The sequence below is a fragment of the Talpa occidentalis genome, unplaced genomic scaffold (genome assembly GCF_014898055.3).
Source record: "Talpa occidentalis isolate TD23 unplaced genomic scaffold, MPIMG_talOcc4v2.1 talOcc4.8, whole genome shotgun sequence".
NCBI classification, from domain to species: Eukaryota; Metazoa; Chordata; class Mammalia; order Eulipotyphla; family Talpidae; genus Talpa; species Talpa occidentalis.
The window spans coordinates 17,889,701-17,900,346 of NW_023605194.1; the positions used below are offsets into that span (position 1 = coordinate 17,889,701).

At 54.7% G+C, this 10,646-nt stretch overlaps 1 protein-coding gene across 3 annotated transcripts in view; it reads left to right on the top strand.

The window, feature by feature from the left end:
* The window catches only part of ITPRIP (inositol 1,4,5-trisphosphate receptor interacting protein), a 26,880-nt gene extending 18,904 nt beyond the window's left edge, over positions 1-7,976 (top strand). For all 3 annotated transcript variants that reach the window (XM_037495605.2, XM_037495604.2, XM_037495606.2), the window contains exon 2: positions 9-7,976. In XM_037495605.2, the coding sequence (XP_037351502.1) occupies positions 22-1,680 (1,659 nt within the window). In that variant the 5' untranslated portion in view covers positions 9-21 and the 3' untranslated portion in view covers positions 1,681-7,976. The remainder of the gene's footprint in view (positions 1-8) is intronic.
* The last annotated feature ends 2,670 nt before the right edge of the window (positions 7,977-10,646 follow it).

Below are 10,646 nucleotides of genomic sequence, written 5' to 3' on the forward strand. Positions count from 1 at the left end.
GTTCCCAGGGACACTCCAGCCATGGCCCTGGAGCTCTTCCGGGTATGCCTGGTGGTGGTGACCGCCATCATCAACCACCCACTGCTGTTCCCGAGGGAGAACGCCACGGTCCCAGAGAACGAGGAGGAGATCATCCGAAAGATGCGGGAACACCAGGAGAAGCTGCAGCTGGAGCAGCTGCGCCTGGAGGAGGAAGTGGCGCGGCTGGTGACGGAGAAGGAGGCAGTGGAGCAGGTGGCAGAAGAGGGCCAGCAGCAGAACGAGAACCGTGCGGCCTGGGACCTCTGGAGCACCCTCTGCATGATCCTCTTCCTGGTGATCGAGGTGTGGAGACAGGACCACCAGGACGGGCCCTCGCCCGAGTGCCTGGGTGGGATCGAGGACGAGCTGCCTGGCCTGGAGGGGGCCCCACTCCGGGGCCTCACCCTGCCCAACAAGGCCACACTTGGCCACTTTTATGAGCGCTGCATCCGAGGGGCCACAGCTGATGCTGCCCGCACGCGGGAGTTCGTGGAGGGCTTCGTGGATGACTTGCTGGAAGCCCTGAGGAGCCTTTGCAACCGGGACACAGATATGGAGGTGGAGGACTTCATTGGCGTGGACAGCATGTACGAGAACTGGCATGTGGACAAGCCGCTGCTGTGTCACCTCTTTGTGCCCTTCACGCCCCCGGAGCCCTACCACTTCCACCCAGAGCTCTGGTGCTCTGCCCACTCGGTGCCCTTGGATCACCAGGGCTACGGCCAGATCAAGGTGGTCGGGGCCGAGGAGGATATGCTGGGCTGTATTTGTGGCAAAACCAAGCTTGGGGAGGACATGCTGTGCCTCCTCCACGGCAAGAACAGTTTGGGGCGGCCTGGCACCGAGGCAGGGTCCATGCTGTGTGCCCGAGATTCCTCATACCTGGACACGATGCAGGTCATGAAGTGGTTCCAGACAGCCCTCACCAGGGCCTGGCACCGCATTGCCCACAAGTACGAGTTCGACCTGGCCTTTGGCCAGCTGGACACCCCAGGATCCCTCAGGATAAAGTTCCGCTCTGGGAAGTTCATGCCTTTCAACCTGATCCCTGTGATCCAGTGCGACGACTCAAACATGTACTTTGTCTCCCATCTCTCCAGGGAGCCCTCTGGGGGCAGCCCCGTGTCCAGCACTGACTGGCTCCTCTCCTTCGCCGTCTACGAGCGATTCTTCCTCAGGATGGTATCCAAGGCACTGCCCGAGGGTGCCTGCCACCTCAGCTGCCTACAGATCGCCTCCTTCCTGCTCTCCAAGCAGAGCCGGCTGACCGGCCCCAGCGCGCTCAGCAACTACCACCTGAAGACCATCCTGCTGCACCTCCTGATGGCCCGGCGGGATGCCGACTGGAAGGCCGGGCAGCTGGGTGCCCGCCTGCACGACCTGCTCTGCTTCTTGGAGAAGAGCTTGCTAGAGAAGAAGCTCCATCACTTTTTCATAGGCAACCCCAAGTTACCCGAGGCCTTGGGGGTCCCCGAGGCCGTGTGCAGGGCCGAGCCGCTCAACCTCTTCCGGCCCTTTGTCCTACAGCGAAGTCTCTACCGGAAGACAGTCGACTCCTTCTATGAGATGCTCAGGAATGCCCCAGCACTCATCAGCGAGTATTCCCTGCATGTCCCTTCCGACCACACCGGCCTGCCCCCGAAAGCCGTCGCGTCTTAGAGCAGCCAGGCCAAGAGGGCCGGGACGAGGCACCCGCATGTCCCACCCCAAGGGCACCGGCAGCTCTGTCCTGGGGGACAACGCGGGCTTTGTTGAGAGCCAGGGCTCAGCCCAGAGGGAAGCCAGTGCCGGGCAGGCAGCGCTCCCGGCTGGAAGCTGCCTGGCCTTCATGCTGCCGGGGCTGCTGGTGACGCTATTGTCTGGGCTCGGGGCTGACCCCTTGCAGCTTACTTTTGGGTCACCACAAACGGTCAGGGTGATGCAGAACCTTCTATGGACACTGAGTGGAGACCATGTAAATGTTGATTTGGACATCCTCTACATCCCCAGCCCAGGCTTGACTTGAATACCAACGGAGGGTCTGCAGGAATCCGGACGGGGACCGCGTGAAGACCCTGCACCCTTTATTTCCAGACATTCACTCTTGGCCCCGGGCATCTGCAGCTGAGCACGAAAAGGGACAGACGTGGGAGCTTGCAGCCACCCCCTCCCCCAGCCTGCACACTGGGGCTCTCCCTGGAGCTGCCATTTTTTATACATTGGAGAAAAGCCCCCGAGTCAAGGCCCCAAGAGGCGATGGCCTGTGTTGCACAGAAGTGGGTACTTGGTGTCAGCAAGACGTCTACGTTGCCGCTTTTTCAACTATGCGTTTCACTCAGGGTTCACCTGCTCTCCCCTGCCCCTTCCCTCAGCGTGTTTCCCGGACACGCTGGGCCCTCCTCCCGTGCTCGGTACAAGCTCAGCCCCTCACCCCTCTTTACTCTCTCCGCAGCTGGTCTCCCTGACCACAGTGTGGTAGGTATGGAGAGGGCCTATGCAGAAGGTAGAAGCGGACCTAGAGAGAGACTCTGAGTGCTCCAGGCAAACAACGGAGCCTGGTACCTGGGTTGCTGGGGTATGGCTCATAGTCTGGCCTGGCCGCTGATACCCAGTTCAAAGTTGCAGCGCTGGGTGCAACTCGCCGTTGCCCTGAGTTTTCCTGAGGATGCCGATCCCAGACCAGGGTCTGCCTGAAAGCAAGAGCTGCTATGGACACCCAGCTCCCCAGTGCAGACCCTGTGGCCCCGTTAGGGCCCCCCTCACTGCTCCCTTTCTGGATGGGCCTTGCCGATCACACAGATAAAGACCTGAAGATCCTAACAGGCCCAGCTGACTGGGAACACCCAGCAGCCTCCAGGCCCCTCGGCTCTGCTGGCTCAGAGCTGGTAACTCTCTCCAGGTTCAGGAAACCTGCCTCTCCACTGTGGCTTCACTTTGGGATTTCCTCCTGGCACTGCCTCAGGAACCCTTGCAGAGGACCCAGGAGGAGGCAGGTGAGGACCCCCGCACCCACCTCGCTCTCTCCAGGGTTTCAGCAGGCCGTGCCTCTGGACCCCAGTCCCCATTCCACGGGCTCTCAGGCTCCCCGGAACGGAGGCAGGGACCCTGCCCTTGGTCCAGGAGAGCTCTCACCTAGACCTAGAAAGCCCGAGAAGAAGGATGGTTTGCCTCACAGACTTGGCCGTGATGGGACCTTGAAGCCAAGAAAGCCTTCCTGTGGGAGCTGGAGTTTGAGCGGCAACCTTGGGGCGGCCCCTCTCTCTGGCCCCTCAGCAGCCCCCCCTGCACTCCAGGGAGTGAACTTGCCTGCGTGGCGTCTCACCTAGATCCATGCCCGCCATCCTTGTCAGTTTCATTACCAGAATGGGGTGGAAGTCCTTATTTATTATCACCTCTGCTTTTCCCTTCCCCCCTTCCCCCTGATTTTGTTGTGCTCTGAAGACACCCCAGCAGCCTAGAACCAGCCTTAGGAAGCCAAGACCAAGCCTGGATCTCCCTCCGGGGAGCTTCTCCGTAGCTTCCAAGAGAAAGTTTACTGGAAAAATACCTCCTGGCCTCTTGTTTATTCCGAGAAGACAACTCAGCGTGGGCAAGGGGAACTTGTATGCACCAAGGTTGCTTTTGAAGAGAAAGAGGCGGGGCTTTTGTTTCATGCTGCCTTATTTATATGAAAGGAAGAATTAAATCTTGCAAGGAGTGGAAACTGGTCACGTGTTTGTTTGTAACTTCAGGAACTCTGTGAGATTCCCAGGGCAGAGCCGGGGTGGGAGGATGGGTTTCCTGTTGAGGAGCAGAGGCTCTCCCTTTTTATTCTGACATTTTCAGGAAACTTAAAATAACAAAATAGAACATTTCTAGCCCATCTATGAGGCAGCGGAGTTCTAGAAAGGGCCTTTGAAGGCCAGCTGTCGGGCGGATTCCAGGACAGAGCCTGCTGTGTGCAGTGAGGCGTGGCGCTGGGAAAGGGAGGGTTTGGCTTTCCAGGAAAGAGGTGGTCTGTGCACTAAAGACCACCCAGCCCTGTTCTCCAAGAACCTCTTTCCCTTCCCGAGGGTGCTAGGCCCAACACCCACAGGTGGTTTAGGTTAGGGAGGGCCCTGCACTCACAAAAGCCACAGGCACCTCCCTCCGCCTTAAGGACACAGCAGCAGCACATTGGGCTTGTAATCAGGGCGGTCATCAGAATCCTCTGAAGAGTTTGGTCAAATGCCAAGACCCTGCCTTGAAGCCACATGGTACCCACGGGAAGCTCTGTTTTTAAAGCTCCCTCAAGTGAGAGATGACACCCCAAGTTCAGGATGGCTTTTCACTTCCTTTCCTTAAGGAAACTAAAGAAAGCCCTGCTTGCCTACAGAGCTATTGGAAGACAGACCTAGGAGAGGCCAAGGAGCCTGCTTGGGCCCACGTGGCATCAGCTACACCACAGGCTTCCTGTCAGCGCAGCCACACTAGTGAGGTGAGCAGGGAGAGGACGGGGGAGACAAACGCTGGTGAGCATTCTCCAGCCGATCATTCACGCCTGCACCGTTTATCGGGAGCCCCACATGTAGGAAAGCCAAGAGGACCAGCCTGTGCCCTGTCTGGCGGTGTTCACCTGTGAAAAGGGCCACGGGAAAGATGGAAGCACTCTGGTGGGGTCAAAGGCCTGTTAGGCTCTGCTTCTCCAGGTGTGGCCTTACACTGCAGGTAGGGGTATCACCAGGTTTCTGGGCCACACTGCAGACTTCAGTATAATTGCTAGGAGTCTGGCAGAGGAATCTGCATTTTACCAGGGGATTCTAAAAGTCTGAGAACCACTGGTACTCAGAGATTAGGGTAGGGTGCTGCCTGACAACTTCTGAAAGTGGGTGAGCGTAATAGAAGTGCACAACATTTTAGTAGCTCCTACTGTGTGCCAGGCACCCTTCTACATACCTTTACATAGACTGATGCCCTCAATTCCCATGCCGCCCCTGTGATACAGGTGATGTCATATCCTCCCACTGTCAAGATGAAACTGAAGCACAGAACCAGTAAGTGACTTGTCCAGGGACACAGGTTAGTAAGTAGCAAAGCCAGGATTGCAACCCAGGCAGTGCTGGTCTCTATGCTGATCAACACTGAGACATGGAAGCCAGCGAGACGGGAAGTGTTGAGTGGAGCTAACCACACAGGGTTCAATGCCTTGACCTCTAAGCTAAGGTAAATTTGGACTTCCTGCAGTAAGCAGTGGTGAGCCATTGGTGATTTCTGAGTGAGTCAGTGACTTGATTGGCCCCAAACTCTGAAGTCCTAAAGATGTGATCAGTGCTCTCCGCGGCCATGGGGCTGTCACCGGGGTTCCGAGCAGTCTGTGAATGTCCAAAAAGTCCTAACTCAAGTCACTCTGAAGACTGGTTCAGAATGTTCTCAGGCTCCGGCCGATCCACCTTGTGGGACTGGAGGGTTGTTTGGTTTGGCCCACGGGCCCTGAGCAGGGAGCCAAGAAGCACACAGTGCAGGAAATGTACGCCTTCGCCTCACCACCTTCCGCCCACTTCACCCTCAGCCCCCTCCACCCTGCAAAGGCATCTTGGAGAGCTAACTTTTCTCATTGCCTTCCTAAGATAGCTTGTTTTTCTAACTAGTTTATATATATACACACAATACAGTCATGGTAAAAAAATCCAAGTGACAGAAAAGTAACATAAAAACTCCCACTCACGACTTCTCAGTCCATTCCCCAGCGCTCAGCAATATGGCTTTTCTTGTGCATCCTTCCCAAATGCTTTCTGTGCACACGCCACGTGTGTGGATAGGTCTCTTGAACACTTTGTTCTACACTATTCTTCCAAATAGCTGCTTACTAATCTCACCATATATGTGGATAGCCCTAACTACCCAATCCCAACCCCAAGCCCCAAATATTGAAGCCTCTCTTGTCTTCGCCATTATAAACAATACTATAGCGAACATCTCTGCGTAAGACCTGCTGTGAAATGACCCTCTCTGGCCATCCCAATATTCCGTACGCCATGCTATAGGGGGATTCACCACTAATCATCTTTCCATAAAGATTTATTCAATGTTCATGACTTCAGAGGGAGGAAAAGGCATTTGAGCAGCATGTGTTCCACTCTGAGCCAGGCGTTAGGTGGGAAACCAGAATCAGTCCAGGGCTTTGTCCCAAACAAGTAGGTCTATTAGGAAGACAAGAACTAGGGCCACAAAATAATCAGAATAATGAAGGATGGGTAAGTGAAAGTGAAGCCTTGTAGCTCTGTGGCCCACATGGGGTGAGGGCACTGGGAGAACCTGATCAGTTGGGGTTTGAGCTGTGAAAGTTCTGGCTCCTGTACACATGGGGAAATGTGACACGCCTCAAGAAAATCCTATCAACACAACTGTTCATTGTTGTCTATCCCCAAACACTTGTGTTTTGTTCATCTGAGCCCAGGGGTGGATTATTTCTTCCTGCACAATGTGGGGGTCCCTGTTTTATAGGTAAAAGTGTCTTTTTCTACCTTCTCTGTTCCTCTAGATCCCCATAAATAAACCAGAAAACAAAACTGACAACAGCAAATTATCTCCCAGCAAGATGAAACCACAAAAGCCTCAGAGGTGGTCAGAGACTTCTTGACCGGGAAAGGCAGGTCTCACAAGAGTAAGGTGGGATTGGCAGGATGGGGGGGCAGAAGTTGGGGAGAATCTGGCCCCATCTGCTTGATATTGTAGGTTTCTCTTAGGGCAACTTAATTTTAAATAGATTCACTTCTCACAAGCCACCTCTGGCTGTCTTCCCCACTGGCCAGGATGACAAAGCCACACCCCCACCTGATCCTGGAGAGTGGACTGTACTACTGTACTACATTAGACCCAAGCTCTCTTGGGACAGTGGCCGGACACCCAATGACTGACAGTGGCCTTGGGTCTCTTCTAAGAAGCATGGCTAGTGCTGCATCAGTACCCCAGGAGTAAAAGCTGCAGGTGAACCCCAAGTCTCCAGCCAAGGACAATGAGTCAGCTCAGGCATACCCCTACCTTAGGACCCACTGAGATGACAGCAGAAGCCTTAAGTAGACTCAGATATGGGGCCAAGGAGGTTGTCCTTGATTTTTCAGCTCTCCTTGGTTTCTAAGAAGCCCTCTCCACCCTTTTGTTTGCTCCTTGCAACATTTCATAGTGGGGCTGGGCAGGGAAGAACTCCACCCACCAGGAGCAAGACCAGACTTCAGGCAGCAAGGTTGCTCAGCCTGAGTGTTCAAGAGAAACAAGGAGGGGTAGACAGTGGACCCCTGCCTTTGCCTATGTTCCTACTGGAAATGGAGGCCCACATGGGAAGTTCTGCCCACAAGGGTCCCTGCCAGCTGTGACAAAGCCGTGCAAAGTCTAATGGGTCTGAGATGCCACACAATACGAATGGCCAGGGGCGAAGCACTTGGGTCCTCTGATCAAATCCAACTATGTCACACCCTCACTCACCAAGTCCCATTTCTCTGAGCCTGGTTTAGCCTGTTTCTTCTGTAAAATGGGAATCATGTCCACCTCATAGAGCCATTGAGGAGACTGAGCAAAAAGGGCGCCTGTGAAACACTTGGCTTAAGACTTGGCAAATAATAAACTCAACAAGAACAAAACTGGCAGTGGTTTGCACCCTACTCACGGCTCACCTGCCAGAGAAGAGGCTCTCCCCCGGGTACCTCCCACCACTCAACCATGAGTCAGTCTTCCCTGGGGACCCACGGGAAACCTTCCCCACACGCCTACCATGGGGCAAAGGGCATGCTCAGGAAATGCTGAGGACCCGACGGAAGGGGCTGGGGACTGGCTGCAATTGATGGGGCAGGGAAAGACCTCTGGCCTGAGCCCAATGGCTCTCTGCTCTCCTCGCCCCTTTGCTGGGCCTCCTCCAGCAGTTGCCTTAGCAACACTAGCCAGAATGGGGACCAGGCAGGACATCCCTGTCTTGGGAGAGACAGGTGCCTCTACAGACAGCAATATGGGGAAGCCGTTTACCCATCGGTAAAATGGGAATAATCAATTGTGAGGAATGACTTGTATTTGGAAAGTCCCTGACGTGTAGTACTTGGTGAGGCAGTTTTATCTCTGGTCTCACTCTCCAGAGGGTTTAGGCTAGGGTTTCCTGCAGATCTCTCACTATTCTTCCCCAGGCTCCCAGGCTAAGCAGCTCCTGCTATTATGGCAAATGGCTGTCTGTACGTGCCCCCCACACAACCCTGCTATCACGATAGTGTCCAGAAAAAGTACCCAAAGGGGGCCTTTCTGTTTGGCACATGAATGGCCAGTACCCATGTATTTAACATGGAATTTCAAAAATACCTCCTGCCCATTTTCAGAGTTCCTCATTGTTCATCCCGATACCATCCTACCATGGTAGAAATACACAGAGCATGTAGACACACACGCACACACACGCACACACACGCACACACACACGCACACACTCACGCACACACACAGAGGCTTTGAGAGATTTTCTAGGCCCCTGACTACAACAATTATTCCATGGTTTTGGCACATGGACTCAGATTTCGTAAAGGCGGCTCCTGCTCACAGATATCCACCCCCGCCCCTCCTTGCCCCTGGGCCTGTGATGCAGCAGAGACAGTTCCTGCTTGGGCTCCCCTCGGTGGGCAGCATAGCCAGAGCCCAGTGGCCTTGTCCTCTGCCTGGACCGAACTCAGATGGCTCTTTCCTGCTGGCTCCTCCAGCGGCCGACTGGCCTGCTGTCCAGCCAGGGAGGCTTCTACACTGACAGAGTGGGCTGCGGAGCCTTGCTGTTTGCAAGAGAATTCTCAGTGTTTGTGGGTCCTTGGGAGGAAATGGCAAGGCCAAGTGTTCCACGTTTGCCCGGAGCTTGTGTGAACACTCAGTCCATGAGCAGCACGCCCCGGGCACTTTTGTGTTCTGCTCAGCATCCACCAGGCTGGTAGCGGGACAGGCCCACCGGCATTTCAAACCCTTCACCCCTTTCACACCCAAAGGAGAAAACATGCTCAGGGGCCAGAGGACAGAGATTCTCAGTACTTCTCCACAACATGGGAGAGGCTGTTCTCTTTCCCATCATTGCGATTTCTAAATCTTGCCCTGTTTTAGGATTCTCATCATTGGCATTCACATGGCAAGATTTTAGGATTCATGGTATTAACCTAGGCTTGGGGTATGAGGAATGGGGACTAGGAAGGAATGGAAATCCCAGATGCCAAGGCCCACAGGTCCTTTGAGACTAAATCTGCACACCTGACACCACCAGAAAGCAACTCCAAAGTGCCAGTCAGCTGCGAGCAACGCCTCAAGATGCCCCTGCCAATCCAAACAAGGACACCTTGTTCCAAAAGGCAGTGAGTTAGGACCTGCAAAGACAACAGGCGAAGCCGTGAAGGGTCATCCCTGGGGGAGCTTCTACTCCAGGGGCAGAGATAAAAGCGATAAAGTCACATGAGTAAATGCGAACTGAGGAAGGTACTGCTGAGCTGGGCAGGACGCAGAACGCAGCATTCCTCTTAAATCCTTAAGCTTAACGCGCTTGTACAAGATCTGCACCAGCAGCTGAAAGTGCTCAGCCCTGGGACACCAGATGACAGGAGCCCCGCTTTTTTAAATTGTTGTTTTTAACCCCGGTGTAGAATTTCTGCCCTCCCCTCCCCACCTCCCCAACACACATGTACCCGGTAAAAGAAGTGGCATTTCAGAAGTTCCTCATGCAGCATTATTTAATCGCATCTTTTCTCCAGATTAAATCCTTCTGGTTTCACCCAGAGGTTGACAAGTCAGATTCCTCTGTAGGTCAGATGAGTGACGTGAGGGTGAGGAGGAAGAAGAGGGCGGTGCAGGGGACCCTGGCAAACCTCAGGGAGCGCACCTGGAAAGACATTCAGGAGCCAGGCTGGGCTGCGGGCCACTGGCCAGCAACCTTCTCCAGCCTTCAAACTTAAAACTTTCTGAGTCTTCAGGCTTTCTAAATGAGCACGTGGAGCCCCCAAAGAGAACGTCTTGCCCTTATCTGCTGCATCAGCAGCAATTTTGGCCCATGGACCACTCCCAGGCACACCCTGGAAAGAATAGAATGATCAGTCCCCGAGTCCCAGGAGAGGCCAGAGAGGCAAGGAAAGATCTCGCGGAAACGTGACTCAGACCTGGTTGCACGGGCTGGGACGCCCTGGCAACGGAGCGCCCCATCCTGAGCAGATGGCACAGCAGACTGTCCCCATCACGCGGCGCCTAATCTGGCCAGCCGGGCCGGCGTACCAAGCAGGCTCGCTTCTGTCCAGCTGGCACGGAATCACACTGGTAACTATTTACAAGAGTCAAAATCCACCCAGAGGCGGCAGATGGCTGGACCAGGCTGAGCCTGGAGAGGAAGGAGGCTGGTTCAGGCTGAGTCAGAGGCAGGGGCAGCAGACAGCTCCTCTGTGGGCACGGACAAGTCAGAACATCCCCCCCCGCCGCTGCCTGGCCTCTTGGCAAGCCTGGAGCTGGGGGAGGATGGTGTATGACCAGACTGGAGGTTTTCCCAGACGTGCGATTGGCTTCTCATCAAATCGCTGCACGGAAGTCAGTGCGCCTTTCAACAGGCTGATGCGAGGCTGTCGACCCTCTCTATAAAGGACTCGCTGGCTTCCCACCAGTAGTCAAGAAAAAGCCGAATCCCAAGCATGATCTACACC